Raw genomic sequence first — 27,220 nt, forward strand, 5'->3', positions numbered from 1 at the left:
ACTCTCGGAGGCCGGTGCGTCTCGTTGATCCCCCTTCCCTGGGGACCGTTCGAGAGAGCGGGCCAGACCACCAGAGGCTCCACCCACCTGCCTCCGTTCATGCTCACCGTCTGCGGGCCCTTAGCGCCTCCGTGCATTTGCATCTGCGCTCCGTTATGGGAAGGACGTTTCTCCAAACACACCGCGAGATAAAGCGCCTCCCTCATGGCACTTTAGATTAGAGCCCAGTCTGTCAACACATGTTTACTGCATCCTCCGGTGCTTTGTGCGAGGCTTAGGGTCAGAGGGTGACGCAGGGAAGCACCCGGGTATTGTGGGTATGCGTAAGAGGCTTCTACCCTAGGTACTGTGTGGGGGCGTTGGGTAGGGGCTAGTCAGGGAAGGTTTCCTGGAGGAGCCTGCACCTGAGCTCAGATTTGCTTCAGTTCAGTTCAGTTCACTAAAGTCGCTCAGTCTTGTCCGACTCTCCGACCCCATGAACCGCAGCACGCCAGCCCTCCCTGTCCATCACCAACTCCCGGAGTTTACCCAAACTCGTGTCCATTGAGTCAGTGATGCCATCCAACCATCTCATTCTCTGTCACCCCCTTCTCCTCCTGCCCTCAATCTTTACCAGCATTAGCGTCTTTTCAAATGAGTCAGCTCTTCGCATCAGGTGGCCAAAGTATTGGAGTTTCAGCTTCAACGTCTGTCGTTTCAATGAACACCCAGGACTGATCTCCTTTAGAATGGACTGGTTGGATCTCCTTGCAGTCCAAGGGACTCTCAAGAGCTTCCCCAACACCACAGTTCAAAAGCATCAATTCTTAAGCGCTCAGCTTTCTTTATAGTCCAACTCTCACATCCATACATGACTACTGGAAAAACCATAGCTTTTACTAGACAGACCTTTGTTGGCAAAGTAATGTCTCTGCTTTTTAATATGCTGTCCAGGTTGGTCATAACTTTCCTTCCAACGAATAAGCATTTTTAAATTTCATGCCTGCAATCACCATCTGCAGTGATTTTGGAACCAAAAAAAATAAAGTCAGCCCCTGTTTCCCCATCTATTTGCCATGAAGTGATGGGACCAGGTGCCATGATCTTAGTTTTCTGAATGTCGAGCTTTAAGCCAACCTTTTCTCTCTTTCACTTTCACCAAGAGGCTCTTTAGTTCCTCTTCACTTTCTGCCATAAGGGTGGTGTCATCTGCATATCTGAGGTTATTGATATTTCTCCTGGCAATCTTGATTCCAGCTTGTGCTTCCTCCAGCCCAGCATTTCTCATGATGTACTCTGTGTATAAGTTAAATAAGCATGGTGACAATATACAGCCTTGATGTACTCCTTTTCCTATTTGGAACCAGTCTGTTGTTCCATGTCCAGTTCCAACTGTTGCTTCCTGACTTGCACACAGGTTTCTCAGATTTCCTGGGTGGACCCAAAAGTGAGGTCGGGTAGCCCCAGCACAAGGAGCGCGACGATGAACCCAGTGAGTGGTGGGCATTAGTGCTTCCCCGCACCCTCACAACCGCTAGAGCAGGTGGCTGAGCTAACTACTCAGGGTGATGGATGACCTGGAGGCAATGGGAAGCCAGTGAAAGTGTTAGTTGCTCAGTCGTCTTGGACTTTTTGCGATCCCATGGACCCTCCAGGCTCCTCTGTCCATGGAGTTCTCCAGGCAAGAATACTGGAATGGGCTGCCATTGCCTCCTCCTAGGGATAGTCCTGACCCAGGGATGGATTCTTTACCATTAGCACCATCTGGGAAGGCCAAAGCATGTGTTCTCCCCAGCTATAACCAGCTTAGCTGGGAGGCAGAGTGCTCCCCAGTATAAAAGCACCTCAAGACTATTAAGAGGCAACTTTAGAGGTGCCTGCAGGAGGCCTCTGGCTCTAGTGAGAGGCTCAGTGCCCATGTGTGGATTGGCTAACCTGGCTATTCTTTCCCAAGGCATAGACTTGTTAGGCTCAGACTCCCAGACCTGGAAGCTCAGTGTCGAGGAAGCTTCCACCTATTACCACTCCCAGCCCTTCCCTGCAACACAGACATGAGAAAAGTTCCCTGTACTGAGTCACAGTTTTTGTCTGGGAACCCTTTTTAATGTCACTATCTCAAACACCTTCTACTCTAGTTATACTCTGTTCAGTTTTTATTTTACAAAACCTCATATCACTTGGTCATTTCCTGATACTCCTCCCTCCCCTCCTGCCCTCTAGGCTGCAAGCTGGTGTTTTGTTTGTTTTTCGGTCACACTGAACAGCACTCAAGATCTTGGTTCCCCGACGAGGGATGGAACCCATGACCCTTGCAGTGGAAGTGTGGAGTTTTAACCACTGGGCTGCCAGGGAATTCCCTTGTCTGTTTTCGGAGGTATGGATTAACAGACGGTAGTCCTTTTTTTATTGAAAACACATGTCCAAAAAAAATCACTCAGAAAGCTCAGGAAGAATTCAAAAAAACGTTTAACGAATATCAAACACACGCAGGATAGAATCACTGTGAGGAGGGGGAAGGGAGGGGTTGACTTGACACTCAAAAGTCTCATCAGAAACGGCAGAGACTGGTGGAGACTGAAGAGCCACACGCACTGACACATGCGCACTTGACGAAGGGCAGGGCTCAGACTGTCTGGGTCTAGATAATGGTTTCTTCCTTCAGCAGCGTCTCCTTCTGCATGGAGCTCAGTTCTCCTCCCAGACTATCCAGGTTTTCCAGGTATGAGATCTCTTGGGTGTCCTCAGTACTCTGGGAAATGGGCAACAAATGGCATCTATGGCAGGCTATTTCTTGGATGAGGCAGATGGCACCTGGGTCACAGCAAAAGTTTGAGTCAGGAGAGAGAAAGTGTATCAAGCTCAGTGCCCCGGAGGTTGGAAATTCCCTCCTCTGACCTGATTCCTCTGGTCTGCACCTGCCCTCCAATTTAGAGTTTTACAGAAATAGAAGGCAAAACAGTACATTGACAGACAAAGCATACAAATAGATGTATAAACTCAAGGAACCATGGCCAGTGCTGGACGTCATCTGAGCAATTGTCTAACCATTAATAGGTAAGAAAACCAGGTTTCAGAGAGGAAGGTCAAACACAAAGCCCAGGCCTCTTCATGCCCAACCCATTCAAAATTCTCAGTAAGTTTTGAATCTTATTGGAAGGAAGGGAGAGTGAATATTAAGGAACAAATGGAGATATCCTGATTGGATAAGAAATGCTGCATTATGGCTAAGACTGAGATAAAACAACTTCTATTTTCAGCTTTACAGTCAACAAGATACTCCCCCACTAAACAAAACTTCTAAATATTTCTTCAAAAACCTATTTATAAATACATCATCAAGCTGGCATCAGAGTAAGACATTTTCAGAAGCCAAACCATAATGATCTTAGGAATCTAGAGGGTTAAGCAAACACACAATTAGCCTTCACCTTGGAGACATCTATTCAACCCAGGTGACCCTGAGTTTCCATTCAGTTGGCTATTTAGGACACAGAAAATAAAAGGAAAGCCCAAGTCCTGTGTGCAATGAGGGGATCTAGTAAGAGTCAACCACATGAAACTGGAACTTCAAAGTTGCCTGCATGGATTCAGAATTCAAAAGCACAGGCTAGCTATTATGTGGGTCTGCAGCTAGACTCATAGTACCTAAGTATTTTGATTGGGATCCTAGGGTAGTTGTTGTGCACCCAGGCACCAGGCAGAAGCAAATGCAAATCCTTTTTTAAGGAAACACTTTAAATACAGGCCTCAAAGATCTTCCAAAAAAAAAATTTTTCAAGGAAAATCAGTTCACAGTCAAAACCCACAGAACATAGGAAGGAACAAGGCACCACAAGCCAGAGCTTGTAGAAACAAGGGCAAGTAATTCAACTTTAAAACTTATAAGATACAGAATATAAAGTGAGTATGTTTAACATGTATAATAAAAATATATTTAGAGCAGAGATTTAAAACATAAGGAAAAAGTATAAAATGAGATTTACAGGAAAATACAATGTCTAGTTATAACATAGATTAACTGAAATAAAAATTTAAAGGCTAGGTTAAATAGATCAGACACAGCTAAAAAGTGAATGGATAAAACTGAAGATATAACTAGATACATTATTCAGAATGCAGCCCAGAAAGACAAAGACGAAAAATATGAAAGAGAAACTGACAGACATGCAGGATAGAGTATTAAGGTCTAACAGAAGTCTTCCTGGGGTTCCACAAAAGACAAAAAGAAAAAAAAAAGATATTAGGGAGGAGATAAAAAATGTTCTAGAAATACCACTCCTCAGCTTCAGTTCATGCACCAAATTGTATACTTTAAAATAATGCATGGATGAAAGAAGTAATAAGGGGAACAAGAAAATATTTGAAATTGAACAACAAAAAATATTACACATCAAAATGAGAGCTTCAAATAAAGATGCAATTCTTAGATGAGGATTAAAGCTTTAAATGCCTACTTAGAAAAGAAGAAATAATCCATGAGCTTAGATCCTGATTTAGGAAGTTGAAAAAGGAACAGAAGAATAAACACACAAAAAAATTAAGTAGTGGGGAGGGAAGTTCAAAATAAGAGGCAAAAAGCAATTATGTAGAAAACAAACAAGAAGGTTTGTTTCAAGAAAACTAAAAAGTTGATTCTTTGAAAAGACTAAAACAACTGATAAACCCTTGACAAACTTAGTAATGAAAAAACAGAAAAATCAGGTATGACAAAGCATACAACTACAGATGCAGAACAAAATTTAAAAAATATTTTTGTCAATAAAATTTAAAACTTAGATAAAATGTATAAAGAAATATATAACTTGGCAAAACTGACTCAAGAAGAAACAAAATACCTGAATAGTCATGTAATCATTAAAGAAACTGAATCATTAACTTAAAAATTCTCCCATAGAAAAATACCATGCTCCTTCTACTGGAAAGCTTAGTTACACAATTAAATACTCAAGGTAGTAAAAATAAATGAAGCTTAGTTCCTCATATTAATATGGAGGAATCTCGAGATTATAATATCAATCAAACATAGCAAATTCCAAAAGAAAAAATACAGTATCATAATGCTGCTGCTGCTGCTAAGTCACTTCAGTCGTGTCCGACTCTGTGCGACCCCATAGACGGCAGCCCACCAGGCTCCCCCGTCCCTGGGATTCTCCAGGCAAGAACACTGGAGTGGGTTGCCATTTCCTTCTCCAATGCATGAAAGTGAAAAGTGAAAGTGAAGTCGCTCAGTCGTGTCCAACTCTTAGCGACCCCATGGACTGCAGCCTACCAGGCTCCTCCGTCCGTGGGATTTTCCAGGCAAGAGTACTGGAGTGGGGTGCCATCACCTTCTCCGCAGTATCATAATACTCATATAACATTTTAAAGTATGCAAAACTAAATAATACATTGTTTAAGGATATATAGCCATGTAGTAAACATAACTGGCATAAATTTCAGAATAATTGATTCCTCGGGATAGAGAAGAAGGTGAGAGAAGGAAGAGCCACATGGTGGGGGGGAAAACTTCAAAGATACTTAATATTCTAACATATTTCATTAATTTTAACAAGCCCATTTTTTTCCACATGTTAACATCTTGAAATAAAGATGTGCCTTACAAGCTATGAGCACCTTAGAATTATATTTGGCATCAGTCTTTTCTTTCTCATGGTACATAAAATAAGGGTGTAAATTCTAAACAATGGATTTGACAAAATATGGCTAGTTCTTAAATATATGGTGGAAATATGGGTGTACAGTTTATAATTACTTATATCTTACAGATATATCCTTTGTTATATGTTCAACATATAATAAAATTGAGTCTAAATAGGTTATGATCATGGGTCAGGTTAATATTGTGGGAAGAGGATGAGGAGTAGGGACAATTAGACAGGATCAGATGGGATGAAGAACTTAGATGATGATGATAAGTAAAGAAAAATGGATTCAAGTGAGAAATAAGATCACAGATTTCAAGCTAGAGAGATAGGGATAGAAAGCCTTAGGAACCAGGATGGTGTAAGGGAGCACATGAAATGTGCAAGTTTGGTTCTAAAGTCAAGGAAGACGGGAATGGGGAGGATGAGGGTGGGGGACAGAGTTGAGGTAGGCCCTAGAGTGGTGCTGTCCAGCAGAACCTTCTGCATCCGCACTGCCCAATGTGGAAGCCACTGAGCACGTAACAGTGTGGTTTTTGAATATGTGAGGTGTAGCTGGTGTGACCGAGGAACTCAATTTCTAACCTTATTTCATGTTAATTAATTAAAGTTACCTAGGCACATGTGAAGGCTTCCCTGGTAAAGAAACCACCTGCAATGCAGGAGACCCAGGTTCAATCCCTGGGTGGGGAAGATCTCCTGGCAAAGGAAATGGCAACCCGCACCAGTATCCATGTCTGGCAAATCCCATGGACAGAGGAACCTGGCGGGCTATGGTCCATGGGGTCGCAAAGAGTCAGACACGACTGAGTGACTAAACAACAGCAACAGCCACATGTGACTAAGGTTTTGAGCAGCACAGCTCTAGAGCACCCACAGCTCCTGAATCCAGACAGAGGGTGGGGCGAGGGCGCCAGCCCCAAATCACTCACCAGCCACCATGAACAGAAGGATGCTGAAGCCCAGGACGTAGTAAGGCCACTGTATGGAGAACTGCGGGGGGCTGGGCTTCATCCGCAGACTCTGGATCTCCAGGGCGTGCAGCAACAAGGCCAGGAAGGCACAAGCCCCTGCGGGATCACAGGCAGGCCCCCTTGGTCTCCTCCTGCCCCTGCTCCAGCCTTCCAGCACCTGCGTGAGGCTCCCTTCTCCTGGCCCGGGTCCCTTTCACTTTCAGAACCAACAACCTTCACCCCACACACCTGTCTCACCCTCCTTCCTAACTCTTTGCAAAGCCCGTGTGCCTTGCCTCTCAGAAACCCCTTTCCCGGGTACTCTCTGTGCCTGTGCCCTGGGCCGACTCCAGATGGGCCCCGGGTGTGACGCTCCCACTGTGAGCGTTCCACCTCCTCCATCTGATGGGAGCTTCCCAGGGCAGGGCCTTGGTCAGCCTATTAAAGTTAGAAGGTTCTAGACGGCAGAGATGGTCTCTTCCATTCATTCATCCAAGAAATATTTGTATTTGGTTTATAGTCTATATTTCAATTATATTATAACTCTGTACCAGGTTCCAGGACAGCTGCTAGGATAGAGATGATGGGAAAGACCCCCAGAGAGATGTTGCCAAGCCAAGGTGACGAGGGCTGTGCCCTCTGGAAGTGCAGTTAGGAGGAGCCCCAAGGAGGGGGTGGCTGTGCCCTGGGCAACTTCATAGAGATGGAAACAGAGGAGAGGGGCCCTAGAAAGTCCCTCTCCTGACCTCAGACAGAGACCATCCCCCCATCTTTGGACCCCTCCCCAAGGCTGGGGCCCACCTGCTGCTCCCCACCTGTAAGGAAACTGATGAAGGCTGACACAAAATTGTGCTTCCGTGTCCTCGGAAAGAGCTGAGACGCAAAGGACACCATGATGAAAGTGGTGAGGAAAGACAAGACAACGGCGGACAGCAGGGAGACTCGGCCGAGGATGACGTAAACTGCAGGGGAGGGCAGGAGGGAGAGCAGGCTGGGCCCCGGCACTCAGCCCAGAGGGCGGAGCCCAGCCAGCCTTGGGTCCCCAACCGTGGCCTGGGGCCAAAGTTCCAACCCCCCATGGGTAGACCGCACATCATTAACACCTTCCCAGCTGCCTACTTTCGTCTAACCCCAAGAGACTGAGAGAAACTGTCCTTTCAGGCATGTTCATTCTGTTCTATCTGCCCCCCCAGTCCTCAGTCACCCCTCAAACCCTAAGCTGGCCCTGCTTCCCTCTCCCCGATCCCCGCCTTCAGCCCTCCATACTGGATAAGGGTCGAGGCTTCCAGCACTTGATATGGAAGCAGTTCTCAAACAGGCCACTGAAGAACACTTCCTGGGACTCCTCGTTCACCAGCCGCACCCAGAAGGGGAAGATGGAGACCAGCAGGATAAGCAGGTAGCCCAGGGAAGTCAAGGCAGGGGCTATGGCCCAGGTGAAGCCCTTCACATCTCTGTCCTCTATTGTCAGCATCACCTGGGGGAGGAACAGTGAGGGAGCCCCACGTGGCACCAGGTGACGGAGATGGTGCCCGCGGACATGTCAGCGGACGTGGGGCTCAGGAAATGTTTGCTTTGCTTTAATTAACCTTCCAGACCTCTTCAGCTGGCCTAGCCAACACAGAAAACCTTTTCTCTCACTAACTCATTGGGTGATCTTGAGTGTGTGTGGTCCCTTTGAGCCTCGATTTCCACCTTGGTAAAATTTCCACCCCTCCCAGCTCTAAAGTTCTAACTTTTCAGTTCTGTTTAACAGCCCCCCACCCCACCCCCGCCACCACAACCGGCCACAGAGCCTCTCCAGTCAGCTGTTGGCTACTGTCTGCCCTTGGAGATTTCAGAATGAGGACCAGGCAGATATTAAAACCAGGGCCTGGAGTGCCTTTACTCAGGGACTGGCCCTCTTGCCTCAGGACCTGTGGTTTAGATGGACAGGGGTCCACCTGGTCCTCTGCTGAAAAATGAGCAGAAAATATGCACACAGAAACTTTTAAAAATAGTTTTAGAGTTTCATAGACCCTCCTGAAGCCCTAGGCTCCCTCTAGGCCTGGAGGTTGAGCCCCTCAGTTAAGGATCCCTCAAAACTTCTCCATCACCACCAGCTGTCATCAAGGATGTCTTCCTAGAAGGAACACCTGTGATATGGAAGGTAAGCCCTGGCTGGAATTGGCTGTAGAAGTCGTGACTGTGTCCCAGTTTTATCACTTGCCGGCTGGGTAATCTCGGGGAACTTACTAAAACTCTCAGGACCTTGGGTTCCCCATTTGGAAAAGGCAGGAGATAACACTTGCCCATTGAGGTTCTTGGGTGGACCAAGTAACACACTGCAAACAAAGCGTCAAGCACAGTGCTCAGGGCCCAGGTGCTTGGTTAAGGATTCACCTAGTCAGCCTCCTCTGCCTTCACCCAGCCTGGCAGCCCTGAGGAATGAGGTGGAGAGGGCCAAGGAGGGGGAGGAGAGGAGGGTCGTTGGAAGCCTGGGTGCAGCAGCGAGGGTGGGCCCTGTCCAGATGGCCCCCGATGACCATAGCCACGTGGCAGTGCAGGAAGGTGGCATCCGGAGGTCAGAGGGACAGGACAAGGGAGATGGGGACACCCCGAGACAACAGCCCTTGATTCTGCTGCCTCAGCAGACTGTGCCTGGCAGCGCCAAGCTTCCAAGCTGCACACAGCAAGTGAGGGGCTTCCGTTTCCTCTCAGCCCCCATGTGTGCCCAGGCACTGGGGCCCCTCTGAGGCCCCCATACGGACCCCTCACTGCAGCTGGGTGCAAGGAGCATCTCTGAGGCTTTGAGATCGTCTGATCACAACAGGAGAACTAGCCGGAGGGCAGAGGAAATCCACTGCTTATAGAAGAGTTAACAACTGTTCCTCTTTGACTGCTGTCAGAGCGATTGGGAAATTTCTAAAGCACTCTTTCTGTCATTCCCCAGTTTTTCTTCTTCCCACCTGAAAAATTTATCCTGCCCTCTCTCTTTCTGTCATTCCCCAGTTTTTCTTCTTCCCACCTGAAAAATTTATCCTGCCCTCTCTGCAAAGCTACCCTTTGAGATCTTTCCACCCTCCGGGCAGTACTGATGAGTCACCCGAACTTCAAGGCCTTGGTTTCCTTCACTCTAAGAGGATGAAGTCACTGGACCAGAGAGAGTTGAGTCCTGGCTCTAAAGCTCTCCAGGTAGGAGTCATGGCCGCCTCTTGACCCCGTCCTCTTCAGGGAATGGCATACCCTGGACATTTTCAACTGATGCTCTGAGTCCCTTCCTGTCCCCAACCCCACCCCTCTGTACCTCAACTTGTCTAAACTGACCTCAGCGTCCCCCCATTTCAATCACCTGCTCCATCACCCACACTCCAGTCTGGAGTTCGTGCTGCTTTCTCTGTTTCTCCCACACTTTAACCTCATCAACCGTCCTCACCTTCTCAAGTTTTCTTTCATAAAGTCTTTAAAGCACCCACCCTCCTGCCCCCACACCCGCCATGACTCTCTCCATTCCTGGAACACCACAGTCACCCCAAGCATCTCCAGTCTGGGTTTCTTCCCTGAGGGCAGGTCTCTTCCCCTTTAAGCCTTTTAAATCCCACATCTTCTGCAAACCTCAGCTTGGTCCTTTCTATTCCCTGGAGTCTCCCAGCCACCAGTCTTTATCCATTCACTCCACAAAAACGAACTGTGTACTTACTGGGCGCCCCATGCCCAGCTTAGGCCAACGGGGAGAATCAGGGATGGAAAAAGACAGGAACTCTCCGGCTCTGGGTAACTACTGGGGAGAAGAAACACATAAACTTGTCAGGCAGTACAGTGCTTTCCCCTCCTCACCTGAGGTGACTCCGAGCTGTCCCCTGGCCCACCCCAGCTGCTCTCCAGAGAGGAGGACCCTGCAGGCCTTTCTCCAGGGATAAGCCAGCCTCTGCATGGAGCTGCCCTCAGTGCTGGCTCTGGACAACTGGGCACCAGGGACATAAGCCAGACTCAAAGAACCATGGACATGTTACCATAAAGGGGGATTTGCAGATCCTTTTGTACTGATGAAGAAACACCTGGAAAGGAGAACAGACTGGTCCAGGATGCCAGAGTCAGTCAGAGTGGACACAGGGACCACAACCCTGAACGGCCACCCCATCTCCTCACCTCTTCACCAGTCACCACTGGCCGGCAGTTGGGTTTGGGATTCCCGAAAGTAGAGGAGAGGGAGACAGAATGGGGTGGGGGGGAAGAGGGTTGCCAACTTTTTACTTTGCCAAGAACATTCAAAACAAAACGAACTTACTATCATCTACTCTTACTGACGTTTCAATTATTTTGAAAAGGGCCAATGACTGGAGGAGCTGCGTGCCCCGCTGGGCCTGGTTCCCGCTGGCAGAGTCTGTCTCCCTGCACTCCAGCCCCCAGCCCTGGAGCAGCCCTGCACAGCCCAGGTGCAGTGCAGCCCAGATAAGTGTATCCCGGGCTGGAACCGGGAAGGGAACTGTCTGGGCCCCCGGGAGCCTCACTCCCCACTTGTCCCACCAGCCAGTAATTTGAGGTCACTTGGGCTGAAAGTGACTTAGGCTGGGTGAGGGGTTCCTTCCCACTGACGACCCTCCTCGGTCCTTAGTGGCCCCAAAGCCCCAGTGACATTATCCAGACCCATAGATGGGTCCTGACCTGGCCATTGGGCCCCAGATCCAGCCCGACGGCTCCCAACAGAAGGGTAATATTTGGCCTGGGGGGGCCTCCTTCACGCCCTCCCCCCCCAACCCGAGGCTCCACCTCCGCTCGCCCCTCCCCACCGGTCTCCAGTCCCTACACCTGCCCCGGCTGCTGGCACAGCCTTTTGGCCGGTGGTCAAGACCCTCCTTTGCTCTCCACCCGCCTCAGGCCAGCGAGGGGATGCTCAGTCTCCCCACGGAGCCCACAGAGCCGGAGCCCTCGGGGCCCTACGACTGGGGGAACCTGGCCTCCAGGGCGGTTGCGGTCCAGGCCTTGCTCACCGGTACGCAGAATGGGGTGGGGGTGGGTGCACCCTGAAGTCCACCGGATTCGAATGCCAGCTCTGCCATCACCAGCAGGGTGCCCTTGGGGAAGTTATTTCTTCTTCCTGGGCATCAGTTTCCTCATCTGTGAAAAAGGCATGATCATAGTGACTTCTCCAGCGAGCTGGCTGGAAGGGCCTGGGAGACGCGCTGCCGGACCTCGCGCTCACCCCCATCCCCCCCATTCCCAGTCTTTCCCTCTCCCTTGCCCTGCGCATGCACTCAGGCACACCCCCCAAACCCCGCCCTGGCCGGCACAGTCCTCTGCCCTCCGCTAAAAAGGCTGTCTACACCTCTCCCAAGGCGGGCTGGTTTTAAACTTAGGCTCTTCCAAGAGAGACACTCTAGCTCCTAGCCCTGGTGGTTGAGCTGGGGGGCTGGGTTGTGTGGCACGAGGGGCCACACTTGGAGCTGGATGAGTCACCAGCTCCCCGTGATTTGAGACTAAGCTCACCAAGGAAAGGCATTTATAATTCTTTAAGATTTTTAAGAACCAGGACCATGTCTGGCACCTCCACACACCTCTCCACTAGCAGGCACATATTCAAAGATAACAGGAAAGGATGAGAGCTGATGAACCATTAATTTATTGAATCACCTAACATGTGAGACGTGATTATCTATCAAGTGAAAGAGGGCTTCCCTGGTGGTTCATATATCTGCCTGCAAAGCAGGAGACCCAGGTTTGATCCTTGGGTGGGGAAGATCCCTCAGAGAAGGAAATGGCACTCTAGTATTCTTGTCTGGGGAACCCCATGGACAGACAAGCATGGCGGGCTACAGTCCATGGGGTCGCAGTCAGGCATGACTGAAGCGACTAACATACATCATGTGAGAGGCTCATTGTATAGTCGGTATTCTACCTGTCATAAGGTTCAGACCCCAATTTGTAAGGCCTCAGGCAAGACAGGTCTTTCTTGGCTTAGCTGGGGCAAGGCAGAGTACAGTTGGGAAGGCCTGGAGCCAGGCCAGGGAGACCTCTCCGCCCTGCTCTCAGAGATGGTGTTTGATCCCTCCATCCCAGAGGCTGTCCTTCTCCAGGTGGGAGGGGAAATAGTCAACTTCTCGACTCACAGCCTCACTTTTAGTCACCCTCAGGAAAAAGAATGTTTTCTTCACCCTATTCCCACCCCTACTTGGTTCCCAGTTCCCCAGGAATTCTGACTGGCTCAGCTCTGGTCACAAGCTCATTCCACTCCACCGAAGAAGATGCATCAGCTGTGCCCCACAGAGGCCAAGCAGGTAGAATCATCAAAGAAGTTGAAGGTTTGAGGAAGGAGGCAGATGAGACCCCCAGGGAATCGCGATTTCCAAGACAAGAATAGCAGGATATGTAAGGGAGGAGGCTGGGCCCTGCTCAGATGACACATTTCTTTTCTTGAAGTCAGAAGATCTCCCCAACCACACATGCACAGAAAAGGCTCCTTGGAGGCCAAAGGGAAGTGATGCCAAGGGATGCTCCCTACCCATATGCCTTTTCAGTAAAATCCATCTTGGCTAAGAGATGCGTGCACACACACGGGAGGATCCTGAGATGTACCAAATATGGACCAGGCAAATCAAAATGATTGGCCAAAGGAAAACCAGAAGAAATGCCCCATAAAAGTAATTCAAACTGCCACAAGGGGGCCACTCATAGACTCTCTCTCTCTCTCCCTGAGTCTATCAACACGAACTGTATTTTTGTCCCCTCTTTAATACTTTCACTATTTTCTGTCTTTGTGGGAATTCTTTTCTGCAAAGCCAAAGGGTCAGGGCCCTTGTCACTGACCACTGGTCTAGTGGCTAGGATCTGGTACTACCGCAATCTCTGGCTGGGAACCGAAGCCTCGCTCCAAGCAGTTGCAGGCCAAGGCCACTAGAGATCATCAGACCACTTATCTGGAGCAGCAAAAGAATGTTCTAAAAAGGAAGAGGGATGGTGTTCTCAAAAGAAGGAGAAAGTATGGCAGACCGTAACAGCATCTTCATACGCACCCTGTCACACTTTTAAATGTTGTTATACAGCAAATCCAAATCACTGGTATGATTATGCCCAGGCTACCTGGGCTTCCCCGGTGGCTCAGAGGTTAAAGCGTCTGCCTGCAACGCGGGAGACTTGGGTTCGATCCCTGGGTCAGGAAGATTCCCTGGAGAAGGAAATGGCAACCCACTCCAGTATTCTTGCCTGGAGAATCCCATGGACGGAGGAGCCTGGTGGGCTACAGTCCACAGGGTCACAAAGAGTTGGACACGACTGAGCGACTTCATTCACTCACAGATGGAAAAACTGAGCCCCTGGTTAAGAACATGTCCAAACTATCACATGAATGGTTGCTAAAAAATCATGGGCGATTACTAAAAACATTAGGCTGTGGAGGAATAGATTCCTCACATGGTGCTGGAGCTTATCCTCCTCACAAATTACTAATTGCAAAAGAAACACATATCTTTATACAGAAGAGATCTGGCGGTCACTCCCTTAAGCCGGTGAACAAACAGTATTACTTGGGGTAGAATAATCTCATGTCACGTGCCTCTTGAGGTGACAGCAGTATGAAGGAAGCATCGCCTGTGAGGTGCTCTTGCCAGAAGTAGATCATCAGGCCTCTAGACCTCGTTCCAGTTGAGAGAAAATACAGAGGGGTAAGGAGGAAGCTAAACACCACCTCAGGAAAACAAGGAAATCAATTTCATGGAAAGTTATAAAAGGTAACTGTTCTTGACTCCTCCAGAAGTCAGTCATTAAAAAAAAAAGGTGGGACTCTTCTAGATTAAAAGAATCTAAAGAGATATAAAGCCAAATGTAATGTGACCCTTGATTTTTTTTTTCTGATTTGAAATAAACTAGCTATAAAACACATTCTTGGGACAACCAAGGAAAATCTAAATACAGACTACATTTTAGATGGTATTATGGAATTTAATTCTTTTTCTTAGGTATGTTAATTGTCTTGTGATTACGTACAAGAATGATCTCTTAGAAAAAGCATGCCATAGTATTGGGTTTGCCACAAAGTTCGTTCAGATTTTACTGTTACAGGAAAATTTGAACAAACTTTTGGCCAACCCAATACTCAGGGTAAAGCTTACTTTCAAATGATTCAGGGGGGGAAAAAGCAGATAAATAGAAAGCAAATATGGAAATATGGTAATACTGTTTATCTAAGTGGAGGATATATAGGGTGTTCATTAGTCTACTCTTTGAAGTTTTCTGTATGTAAATCAGATTAAAAGTCAGAAAAAACAAAGAGACCTTGCCTGAGAACACACACAGCCAGAACCTGGACCTGGGTTTATCATTCAGCCACTCAACACAAGTGCCTTCTCTAATGACAGATGTCAGGTGAGGTGCACACAGTCCCTGCCCTCACCAAGCTTGCAACTAGCACAAACAGGAAACTAGCACAAACAGATAAATCATTTTTTTAAAGTGTGATCAGTGCACAAAGAAGTAGAGCATGCTGTGGGAATTGTAGAGTGAGAACAATTCAGTCCAAGGGAAGACATGCCAAGGAGGCCCTTCTAGACAGAATCTTATGCCCACACAGGGATTGCAATGAGCAAAGATTTTTACCTGCTCCCCAGCAAGAACTATTGTAGGTTGTACTTTGTGTATATGCACCATTGTGCACAAACAGGACAAAAGTCTGACTTACCTTTATGATGGACGTTTTCTAGTCAATTCTAGTTCTGCCTACTTTTTTCTTTTTACCCTTTGCTGGTTGTAACTCATTACAGTAAATTAATTTTGTGGCCCCACCCCCACCCGAGTGGCTCTTAACCTGCATTTGAAAAATACAATGGTACCCCACTCCAGTACTCTTGCCTGGGAAATCCCATGGACGGAGGAGCCTGGTGGGCTGCAGTCCATGGGGTTGCTAAGAGTCGGACACGACTGAGTGACTTCACTTTCACTTTTCACTTTCATGCATTGGAGAAGGAAATGGCAACCCATTCCAGTGTTCTTGCCAGGAGAACCCAGGGATGGGAAGGCCTGGTGGGCTGCCGTCTATGGGGTCGCACAGAGTCGGACATGACTGAAGCGACTTAGCAGCAGCAGCAATGAATTTCAGAATGTCTGGCAGAAGGGGTGGCCACAGAGGGCTGGAGAAGTCAGTGGGCAGAGCTGAGATGAGAACGGTCTTGTTGATTTCAACATGAGGGCTGTGATGGGCTTTTGTGGGGATGAAAACAGTCACTTCTGGATGCCATTGTGGAAATTTGTCTTCCTCCTCCTCCTATCTCCTTTTGCCTGAAGACTCTTACCTCTTCAACCACAGCATAGGAAATGCCTCTCTGCGGGGGACCCAAGGCTGTATTCAAGGTATGGCTAGGAACTGCCAAGCCAGCCCCTCCCAGGATAAGAAATTGAGAAAGTGTTTATAAGTATCAGAAATTTAGAAAGTGTATTTAAGTATCATCTCCTCAGGAAGCATTTTCATGCTTTCCCAGGTCTAGAGTAGAGGGACAGACAAGGGAGGAGGGAACTGTCTGCTGGAAAAGTCGGTGAAGAGCCTGTGAGCTGGAGCTAGAACCTTTAGAGTTCTGATTCCCCTGGGTTCTGTGCTTCCCTGGTCCCATGCTCTAAAGGGAAAACCCAAGTTACCCAAATTGAAGTTTTACTGCATATAACACAACCAGAACCCATCAATAAGCAGGCTCGTAGGGCCGCCACCCAATAGCTGGTTCCACTCCCAGTGCAAAGGTCCCTCCCACCACTCCTTCCATCTAGCCTGGGTCAAAAAACTTAGGGCTAAAGAAAAGTGTCCAGTGGATTAATTAGCTAAGCCACTGGCAACCTGGATATAATCAGTTTCAATGGAGCAGAAGCAGTGCCCCGTGCTAAGTGAATGGCAGTTACAAAGATAACAGCAACTGGTGAAAAAAAAATTTAAGGATATGAGAGCAAAGCATGTGTATGACTAGAATTCAATCAGAGAAGGAGAATCATGATGAGACAGACAGACACACACACACACACACACACACACACACACACACCTGGCCCAATAAAGGCAAAGAAGAATCCAGGGGAAGGCAGACTAGTTTCAGGCCCAGCCCCAGTGAAGTGAGTCAACAGATCAGCAACAATATCACATGTGAGCTACAAAATCACTGCTGCCTCTCTTCTGCCCTCTAACTCTCCCAAGAATCTCCCTGAGAGCCCAAACAGACTGAAAAACAGAAGAAAGGGGAAGTCTGACACATGCAGTTCAGTCTACTGGATTCTACACATAGCAAAGCCCATGACATGATACTGAGAAATTATTTGGCTTAGAAAATTGGCCCATTTATTTAAAGCTTCTATAACATATAAAACAAAGAGAGATTCAGTAGTCTGCAGGATACTGAGGAGCGAAAATGGTGGCCCTAGAAAACCCAAGAGCCACTTCCATGTACAGTAACAACCAACAGGACAGGTGAGATAGAAGGAAACTATTGGTTTCAAGGGTCATCCTGCTGCTTTCCTGATCCATGAGTCTGAATCCCCAATTTGTTCTTCCCTGGAATGGACCTAATTCATCCTGTTTTCAGAGGATGACTGTAGAGATTTGAAAAACAAACCATAGAATCTCTCTCTGATGTAGATCCTCAAGATCAAATAAAAAGTAGTGCAAACTACCTGGAGAAGGAAATGGCAACCCACTCCAGTATTCTTGCCTGGAATATTCCACAGACAGAGGAGCCTGGCAGGCTACAGTCCATAGGGTCACAAAGTCGGATATGACTGGGTAATGGAGCCCTCAAACCACTACCACCCCATCTTCACCACTGTCATCTCTTGCCTGGATGGTTGCAGCAGCCCTCGAAGGGGGTTGAATCATGTCCCCCCAAGTGCCCTGCCCACCTGGAATCTCAAAATGTGACCTTCTTTTGAAATAAGGTCTTCACAGATATAATTAGTTAAATTAAAATGAGGTCATTCTCATTCTGGATTAGGGTAGGCCTGAAATCAACTAGCTCAGTGCCCTTAAAAGAGGAGGACAGGACACAGAGATGGCAGCCAAGTGAAGAGGGAGCCAGAGACTGAAGGTCTGGTTCACAAGGCAGAAACACGTGAGGCCCCCAGAAGCTAGAAGAGCAAAGGCGAGGTCCTTCCCAGGGGACTTTGAAGGGAGCAGAGCCCTGCTGACACCGTGATTTGAGACTTCGGGCTGCAGAAGTGTGAGAGAATCATTTTGTTTTTTAAGCCACCCAGCTTGTGATCATTGTAACAGCAGCCCTGGGAAACCCACACAAGCCCCCAGCCTGGTCTCCTCCTAGCTCCACCGTCACAGGGCCAAGGAGAGCCATTCAAAATGCAGATGAGTGCACGTCATTCCTCTGCTCAAAGCCATCCCATGGTTTGCATCCCACTCAGACTAAAATTGAACATTCTATTGAAAGTACTGCCACATGCTCCAACCTGGACGAATGTCACAGACGTTCTGCGGAGTGAAAGAAGGCAGACACAAAAGCCTCCTTGTGACTCCATTCGTGGAACATTCTAGAACAGGCAAAACTAACCTTTCTTGAGAGAACCTGGCACAGAGGTTACCTCTAGCTGCACAAAGGGGCACAACTGGGAAAGGGGATAGAGGGGGGCGCTTTCTGGAGTGACGGAAGGGTTCTAAATCTTGATCTCGGGGGTGGCTCCACGGGAGCACACATATGGGAGAATTCGTTATGCTGTGAGTACATTCACTGCACATATGCTACACAGCAATAAAAAAAGCTTTCTTAAAAAAAAAAAAAGTAGTGCAAACTAAAAGTTCCATTTCAGTCATCCCCTCCATGGTGTCACTCTACCCCTTTTGCACCCCTTTCTGACACACAGCAAGGCTCTCCCCATACCCACCATTCCCCCAACATGAACTGGCCAATGCTGAGTAAGGCAGGAACTCTATCTAAAGGTTCTCATGCACTGAATGCATAAGATATTTGTCTACTGTGTGGATTCTCAGGTCTTAGTAAGAGGTGAACTATGACTGAAGACAGTCCACATTCTCTACAGGCAAAGGTTTTCTCCCCAGTGCGAGTTCTCTGATGTCAGAGCTGAACTCCGACCAAAGGCTTTACCACCTTCACTTCATTTATGGTTTCTCTCTTGTATGGGTTCCCAGGTGATGAATAAGGTATGAACTATGCTTGAAGGTTTTCCCACATTCTTTACGTTTGGAAGATTTTACTCCACTGTGAGTCTTCTGGTGCTGAATGAGGTAGGAGTTGCAACTAAATGCCTTCCCACATTCACTGCACTCATAGGGTCTTTCTCCAGTGTGAATTCTGTGATGTTTGAAAAACAGTGAACTCCTACTGAAAGATTTCCCACACTCATTACAGCCATAAGGAGTCTCTCCTGTATGGACCCTCTGATGTTCAACAAGGTGTGAGTTCCGACTGTAAGCTTTCCCACAGTCACTGCACTCGTAGGGTCTCTCTTTGGTGTGAACTCGCTGATGTTCTGTTAGATGTGAGCTCTGGCTGAAGGCCTTTCCACATTCGGTACATTCATAGGGTTTCTCCCTAGAGTGGATTCTCTGATGTCGGAGGAGACTTGAGCTCCGGCCAAAGGCTTTTCCACACTCGTTACACAGGTAAGGCATCTCTCCTGTGTGGGTGACCTGATGCTGGATGAGGTGTGAGCTGCGCCGGAAGGCCCTCCCACACTCATCACATTCATAGGGTTTCTCCTCAGTATGAATTCTTTGATGCTGAGACAGATTTGAACTATGGCCAAAGGCTTTTCCACATACATGACACTTGTAAGGCTTCTCTTGCGTGTGGCTTTTCTTATGCTGAATAAGGTATGCATTCTGCCTGAATAATTTCCCACAAACATTGCACATTTGAGATTTCTCTTCAATAAGAACATATGACTGCTGGATGAAGTCTGACATATTACTGAAGTTTCGCCCATATTCATAAGGTCCCTCATGTTTGTTTTGTTCACATTCATCTGCTTCATGTGGTCGTGTCCCTACTTCAAGAGTTTTCTGCTTTATAATTAATTGATCCTCAGTCCAGGTCTCACCATCTGACAGAAAATACAAAAAAGGTATATGTAACAGTAAAAACTCCTGGTGGGAAACAGGATGGTTAAAGTATTCCAGGTTATTTGGTTCAAAAAAGTATGAAAAATGGCCTTGAAATACAGGGGGGAAAAATGGATACAAGCTGAGCAGATTTGGAGAAAGTGGTGAGTAAACTAAAGTGAGGATTTATAAATGAAGTACCTAATCAGACAAGTACACTGGAATTAGCAGAATAGGAAAACAGAGTTTGAGGAAAGTGAGATTTTCTCAGAACACAGGAAGGCTGATGCTGGGGGTTCTGAATGGAGAGAGGTAGGGACTGAGCAGATAAATCAAAGAGGACTTCACACAAAGGTTCTGTCCACATGGTACCCTGGCCACGTGGGTTGTCACTGTGGTAACAGGAAATACTCCCCATAACCAGACGCAGCACCTTCCTCATTCCTGCTGTCTCTCTCCACAGACAGACACTCACATGCTCACTCACAAATGTGACATACTCAGACCTTAGAGGAACCTTTTTAGAAATGGTGCCAACTGAGAGGATTTGATAAAGACAGGGGGAGAAGAGGAGGAAATGCTTAAAATATGAAGCATGGGGTAGCAAGAAATATTTCCATTATCTATTTCAGCTCTATTCCATATCTTTAATATCTATTTCTAAGAGAACCAACAAAAACCAACTCTGCACCCTAGTTGTATCTAAGGGAGACAATGGAAAAAATCCATTTACTATTAATACGTTTCTCCTCCTAAGTTTACTTATTAAATATGACTTACTGAAGTGCAGTATGTTACAGAAAGAAGGCCTCTGCTTAGAGTAATATTTCTGGAAGGAGGGGATGCTGAGGAATATCCAATGTAGTATCATTTCCATTAGCAATCAAAGTAAAACACATGCAGCCCAGATTTTAGTAGGGAATGGTCATTGTCTTTAAGGAATTCAGTAATTATCTGATATCAGAGAACCATATTTATATTTGTTCTCCACAAATTATCTGATATCAGAGAACCATTTTACATTTGTTCTCCACCTCCAGATATGTCCTCTTCTATACATTCCATTGGGATATTGGTTTTAATTTTTTGTGCGTGTGATGGGAACCTTTAAGATCTACTCTATAAGCAACTCTCAAATATACAACATGGTATTGCTAACTGTAGTCACCATGTTATACCTCAGCTTCCTGGGACTTACTTACCTTATAGCTGTAAGTTTATACTTTTGACGCCCTTCATCCAGTTCTCCCACTACCCACACCCCACTTTCAGCAACACCAACGTGTTCTCTGTATGCATGAGTTTGGATTTTTCAGATTCCACACACATGTGAGGTAATACAATGTTTGTCCTTCTCTGACTTATTCCACTTAGCATAATGCCCTCCAGGTCCATCCATGCTGTTACAAAGGCATTATTTCCATCTTTCTTATGGCTGGATAATATTTGTCTGCTGGTGGACACTTAGGTTGTTCCATGTCTTGGCTACTGTAAATAATGCTGCAATGAACTTGGATTTCATTTCCTCTGAATAAATACCCAGAAGTAGAATCACTGGATCATATGGTAGTTCTATATTTAATTTTATGAGAAACCTCCATACCATTTTCCATAATGGCTACACCAATTTACATTCCCACCAACAGTACAGGAGGGTTCCCTTTTCACCACATCTTCATCAACACTTGTTATTTCTTGTCTTTTAGATAACAGTTATTCTAACAGGTGGGAGTGGATTGCTGGTTTACTGTTTGTACGTCCCCTTGCACAAGTGTTTACTTACCTGTTAAGACTGCAAGCTCCAAGGGAGCAGAGAGAGACTTAGGTTTCTTCTCCATCTTCCTGATCTGGCCTCTGCCTGTTTTTCCAGCCTCATTCTGATCTCCCCACACGAAGCCTCTTTACTACCTGTGGAGCCACTCTCGTCACAATATGCGATGGCTGTGACATCCTAGACAAGGGGCCTTTTACTTGGCCCACTGCCCAACATGGTTGAGAATGTCAACCTCACTGCTCTCAAGCCCTGTTCAACATCACCTCCTCCATGAAGCTGGAGGTGATCCTTGAAATATTCCTCAAGTCACATAACAGTCACTCAGAACATTTTATTGAGCACCAACAACATGCCAGGTACAGTTCCAGACTCTGAGATCTGTCAATAAGCAAAACAAAAAAATCCTCTTCCATTTTACTAAAGGAGATGGACAACAAACCATGTAAATTACATACTGTTAAAAGATTATAAAGATGCTATAAAAGCAAAAAAGCAAGGAACAAGGATTAGAGTGCCTGGGAGAGTGGGCAAAGGAGATGCAATTTTAAATACCATGATTAAAGGAAGACTAAGAAGATGGCATTTAAGCAAAGACTTGAAGGAGATAAGGATTTCTGAGAAAGAGGATTACAAATAGAAGAAACAGCAACTGCAAAGGCACCGGGTATTCATGAAGGCAAGTGTGACTGGAGCAGAATGAGCAAGAGAGAGAGGAGTAAGAAATGAGGTCAGAGACATAAAAGAGGATCAGAGAACACAGGCCACTGTGGCCACAGGTTTGTAAAGAGGTTTTACACTGAGCGAGATGGGAAGCCACTGAAGGGTTCTGACCAGAGGAAGACAAGATCTGACACTTCAACAGGATCATGCTGGCTGCCATGCTGAGGAGAGACCATGGGGAGGCAAGTGTAGAGACAGGACAAGCAACCAGGCTGTGGCAACAATCCAGGTGAGAGACGATGGTGACATGAACCTAGATGGCGGCAGAGGAAGCGGTAAGAAGTAATTGGACTCTGGAGAGAAATGCTGACAGTCACATGGGTGGGATTCCTGACTGATGGATACGGATATGAAAGAAACAGGGGTTTCCCTCTAGATTGAGTAGCTGGAGGGATGGTGTTACCATCTCCTGAGATGGGTGGTGAGATGGGCAGTATTCATCAACCAGCTACAGCATCTCCAATAATTAAAAACAAGATTTCCAAGTGGCAGCTGTCATACCAGTCTCTTGAGATCGACTTGTCCCAAACTGGCACATACACTTCCAGTGTGTGAGTATTTGGTATATTCTTCAACTCTCCTGTAGCTTTAACAATTTTTCAAAAAAAAAAAAAAAAAAAAAAAACCACGGGAGGAGGCAACAGTGACCAGTGACTCTCTTCTCTGCTCCACATTCACTCAGTAAACAAATACTGTTGCTTATACCTATGATGTACTTCTTGATTTTTTGCCCCTGCTTTCCTATTATCACTGCTAATATGCTCAAGTCAGATTCTAATCACCTCTCACACTAAACAGACCAGAATCTCTTCCTTGATCTGCAAGCTCATCTGCTAGCCTCCTGTGAAGCAAGTTTATGTGCTTCAATTTCTGCCAAACAAAATCTAAACTCTTTGGCTGGCCTGGTGTCCATCTTCCACAATCTTACACCACTCTGCCTTTACAGTCATCCTCTATCAGTCTACTCTGTGGTCCAATTACTCTGAACTGTTCCCTGAACATTTATCTCCCCACACAATTCCTTCTCCATTCAACTTTCTACCTCCACCTGCTACAGGTGGTTTCACTGCCAAGGGCCCAGATTCAATCCCTGGTCGGGGAACTAAGATTCCACAAGCTGCATGGTGTGACCCAGAACAAGAAAGAAACAGGTGGACAAACAGGAGTGGGAAAGACCCTGAGAAAGCAAGAGACAGAATCAGGAGAAAATGGTGCTGCCTATACCAAAGAACAAGAGTTTCAAAGAAGAGCAATCATGTCAATAAAAATACTAAGGGGTCAAAAAAAATTAGGGCTGAAGGGAAAAAAAGTGTCCAATGGATTCATTCGTTAAGCTACTGGCAACCTGGATATAATCAGTTTTGATGGAGTAAAAGCGGTGCCCTGAGCTAAGTGAATGGCAGTTACAAAGATAACAGCAAGTGGTGAAGGTTTTTTTAAGAGGTATGAGAGCAAAGGGAACAAAGGTGATTACACCTCTACTGCTGAGTCAACCTCCAAGTCCTACAGGCTTCCATGTAAACGTCTCTAGCATGTGTGTATTTCCTTCTGGGCAGCCACCAGTCTATTTCAGGAGCTTAAGGGAGGAGCCTGCCCTGCACTGAGGTTCCATGCATGGGACACTGGGATGTGTGTGATTTGGGGAGATAGAGGATGTAAGCAACAGTGATGCAGAAAAAGGACACAAAGGCACAATAGCAGGTAAAGCAGAGTGTTTTTGGCATCTCCTCGTGCAGACACACCAGTCTGGCAGAGCCTGTATGGGGAAACATGGAGACAACGTTTAAAGCTGGGTTCAGATCATGCTGCAGAGGACCCTGAATGCCAGGACCCGAATGCCAGGTTATAGAGAATAGACTGTATACAGTAGGCACTGTGAACTAACATAAATGAGTATTTTAGGAAGGTAAATAAGGCACTTGGCCTTAGAAAGATGACCACTGAGGAGCCTGTGGTAAGAGTCTGTCCCTTCTGACCTAAAACCTAATTCTTTTCTTACTCTAAAGTCTTTCAAGGCCAAACATATGACTTTCTAAGGCCTCCAGGGCTAATATCCAGTTGACAAGGCTCTTCTCTTGTGAACTTTCACACTGTTTATTATCCCATAATCTCTCATAGATAACTATTCCAACTCAACTCTAAGCTGGTGGCAAGGGCTAGGTTTTCTTCCAACTTAGTCTCAGTACTTTATAATAACAATTCAATAAATACTTAAGTTAAAAATTAGCCTAAAACAGAATTCGAGGCTAAACATGTAAAATAGTCTCCCAAACATAAACCTTCTCAAAATACTTGATGTGGATTATCTAAGCCCTTGTCCCTCAATTAAATAATCTAATCCACTTTTTTTTAAAGGCCAAGATACAGCTTCCCAGGTACAGCTTCCCAGGTGGCACAGTTGGTAAAGAACCCGCCTGCCAATGCAAGAGACACAAGAAACATGGGTTTGATCCCTGGGTCAGGAAGATCCCCTGGAGAAGGAAATGGCAACCCATTCCAGTACTCTTGCCTGGAAAATTCCATGGACAGGAGCCTGGCAGGCTAGTCCATGAGGTCACAAAGAGTCAGACATGACAGCATGCACATGCGAGCACTACACACACACACACACACACACACCAGATAATGGGGGGATAGTAGATTGAAATTTAAATGCTGATGTCTACAGTTTAATCTCATTTTCCATCAGCGGGTGGCTGGCCTGTCTATTGTACTCCACAGGCAGGGCACTCTCTTGAAGTTTATATCCTGGGTGGAAAATGTATCTTTCCTAATGATGAAAGACAGCTTGCCAAGAGAAGCCCAGTCTTTTCCTGGTACTTGGGATATAGGACACACTTGGCTGGGTTCATTCACTTATTCACAGTTTACTTAGCCTCTCAAAGGCCAAGCAAGTTAACAGGTGCTGGAATGACAGATCCGAAAGACTCAGTGACATGGACAGTGCTGCTGCAGGTCTGCTCCACAGTAAGAGAGAAAATATTAGTGATAGGCTTCATTTACATGTAACAGAGCTTTAGGTTAAAAAAAAAAAATTAAGTGTCTCGAACCAGGGTATTTCTAAGTGCACGGTTAAGCATGTCCATCTGATCTGAGGCCTCAATGGAAAGGACAAACTTTAGAAAAAGCAAGCAGCTAGGTCAGCTCCTCACCCTTGGTCTTTCGAGGCTCCTGCTCGGGGGATGGACACGGGGAATCCAGGGACATCTGCTCGGGCGGTTTCTCCATGGACTGGGTCCAAACCCCGGTGCCGCTCCAAGGCCAAAGTCTTCTCTACAAGTCTTCAGAACCCGACACAGGGGAGGGGCAGCCACTTCAGGACAGAGAGCGAGAGGGGACAGATGTAGGGGAAACAGTAGGTGCCGCTTCCCAAGAGGCTCCCCGCCGGGTGTCGGTCGGAGGAGCCCTGTCCTCCCAGCAGGCAGGCTGGGCCCCGCCGCGGGGAGCGCCCGGCCGGCAGCACGCCCCACCCCGGTCCCACTGGGGTCCACCCGGCCCGACCCTCTTCGCCGCCCCGCGGACAGCCGGCCCGGCCCGGCCCGGCCCGGACACTCACGCCCTCCGCTGGCCGATAGCGGCAGCGTCCGCCACCACGGCCTCCAGGGAGACCGGAAACGCGGGTTCCTCGGCGCGCACTTCCGGGGCCATCTAGGCAGCTCGGAGGTTTAATCTCGATCGCGAGTTCCCTAAGGGCCCCCTGCGGGGCTGGGCTCAGAGGCGTCGTGTGGGGGCTTCCTTAGGCGTTTGTCCTCCTTCCCGAGGAGAGATTGAAGGAGGATGGAAGAGATTTCTCTTTTTGACCCTCATTGCCTAGGTGGACTTAGGACCTAAATTGGTTGTTTTTTCTTTATCATTCCCGTGTGCACCCTCCTCCGCTTTGCTCCACCCATCTCTACACCCCCGTTCTTTCAGATCACAGGCCACGATGACCCTGCGGGCCTAGACCGGTTATCTACTCCCTCCGTGCAGCCCGTTGTGGCTTCAACACAGCCTCCCTGTTTTGCCTGGCGCACACGAAGAGGAGGAACACACCAAACGGGTGAAAGAGGAAGAAAAGCCTTAGATACAGGGTCAAGATCCAAACGCCTACTACACCTGGAGTACTGGTTTGCAGAGGCATTATCTCATATGCTGAAGCAGGAAAAAAGGTTAAGGCAATGAGTTGTTCATGATCAAGGATTCTCCTGGTAAAGTCAAAAACGACAGCTACTAGTTGTGGGGCACTGAAAACTGACATCCCATTAACCCTCCCAACAATCCCGTAAGTTGGTATTTTTTACCATGTGCCAGAAGCGGCAGTGAGTGAGTGAACTAGAAGCAGGAGTCAAACCCTGGCCTGTTCAAACCAGAGCCTGGAGGCTAACCACAATCAGCAAAGAAAAATGAAGGAAGACTGGGGGGGAGTATTGTAACATGAGAAACTGCTGGAAAGAAAAACTTGTAATTACGCCCGTTGTAAAATTTATAAGCATGGATGACATACAAACATAAGAGAGTAACCATTTTCTTAAAGTGAATGGGATGAGGCAGCAAAATAATTCTAAAATAAATATTTTCTCCTTGATTTGTACAGAGCACCATCTATTTGAAACCGTTCTTGGATTTGTCAACTACAAATTGGCACTTGTCACGAGCATTTGCCAGCGACTGAACAGCAAGGGCATTCGCCATCTGCCAATGCTGCTGCAGTTGCTGACCTCCGACGTTCCCTGAAGGGAATTCAGGGTGGAGAGTGAGGCACCCTACTGGTATAAGAGGTCTTGAGACATATTTTTAGGAACTGATTTCATGATCCCAATCCTTGCATCTCCTCATATCTAGAAAAGCACTAAATCCTTTCATGATGATATCAGCTCCTCGTGACTAGCAGAAACCCTTTTATAAAATGAGTGCTTCCAAAGTTTATGCAGTTTTTTTTTTATGCGTTTGTCACTTCTTTCTAAGTCAGGCTTTCTCGTGAGCTAACATTTCCTCAATGGTTTCCGTCTCTTCCCTCCCTCCCTTCTTTTCGTCTTTTTTTCCTTCTCTTTCTTTTTCAGAAACCACCTTATCAATTTCTAAGCATTTTGAATTCCTAAAATGTGAACTGTTAAGTGGTCTGCCATTTTGCCCTAAAACAACTCTGGGCTCTCATGGCCTGTTT

General features: G+C 46.9%; 2 protein-coding genes across 2 annotated transcripts; both read right to left on the minus strand.

Moving 5' to 3' along the window:
* Window positions 1-2,367: 2,367 nt before the first annotated feature.
* On the minus strand, window positions 2,368-11,604 carry TMEM225B (transmembrane protein 225B). Its single transcript, XM_055562012.1, has 6 exons — window positions 11,545-11,604; window positions 10,254-10,334; window positions 7,841-8,051; window positions 7,390-7,536; window positions 6,554-6,691; window positions 2,368-2,790 (listed from the first exon to the last, which is right to left on the minus strand). The coding sequence occupies exons 2-6, from the start codon at window positions 10,263-10,265 to the stop codon at window positions 2,618-2,620; spliced, it is 681 nt and encodes a 226-aa protein (XP_055417987.1). The 5' UTR covers window positions 10,266-10,334; window positions 11,545-11,604; the 3' UTR covers window positions 2,368-2,617.
* Window positions 11,605-11,894: 290 nt separating this feature from the next.
* On the minus strand, window positions 11,895-25,627 carry LOC129637745 (zinc finger protein 239-like). The gene is made up of 2 exons (XM_055562009.1): window positions 25,230-25,627; window positions 11,895-19,585 (listed from the first exon to the last, which is right to left on the minus strand). The coding sequence occupies exons 1-2, from the start codon at window positions 25,303-25,305 to the stop codon at window positions 18,642-18,644; spliced, it is 1,020 nt and encodes a 339-aa protein (XP_055417984.1). The 5' UTR covers window positions 25,306-25,627; the 3' UTR covers window positions 11,895-18,641.
* Window positions 25,628-27,220: the final 1,593 nt, after the last annotated feature.

Source organism: Bubalus kerabau, chromosome 23 (assembly GCF_029407905.1).
Source record: "Bubalus kerabau isolate K-KA32 ecotype Philippines breed swamp buffalo chromosome 23, PCC_UOA_SB_1v2, whole genome shotgun sequence".
NCBI lineage: Eukaryota > Metazoa > Chordata > Mammalia > Artiodactyla > Bovidae > Bubalus > Bubalus kerabau.

Coding starts and splice junctions, on each gene's coding strand:
- TMEM225B (XM_055562012.1), bottom strand. Junction 7,537..7,840: donor GAAGCCTCGACCCTTATCCA/GTATGGAGGGCT, acceptor CCTCCCCTGCAG/TTTACGTCATCCTCGGCCGA. Junction 2,791..6,553: donor CCTTCTGTTCATGGTGGCTG/GTGAGTGATTTG, acceptor GCTGTGACCCAG/GTGCCATCTGCCTCATCCAA.
- LOC129637745 (XM_055562009.1), bottom strand. CDS start 25,305: ATGGAGAAACCGCCCGAGCAGATGTCCCTGGATTCCCCGTGTCCATCC. Junction 19,586..25,229: donor GGAGCCTCGAAAGACCAAGG/GTGAGGAGCTGA, acceptor ATTTTCTGTCAG/ATGGTGAGACCTGGACTGAG.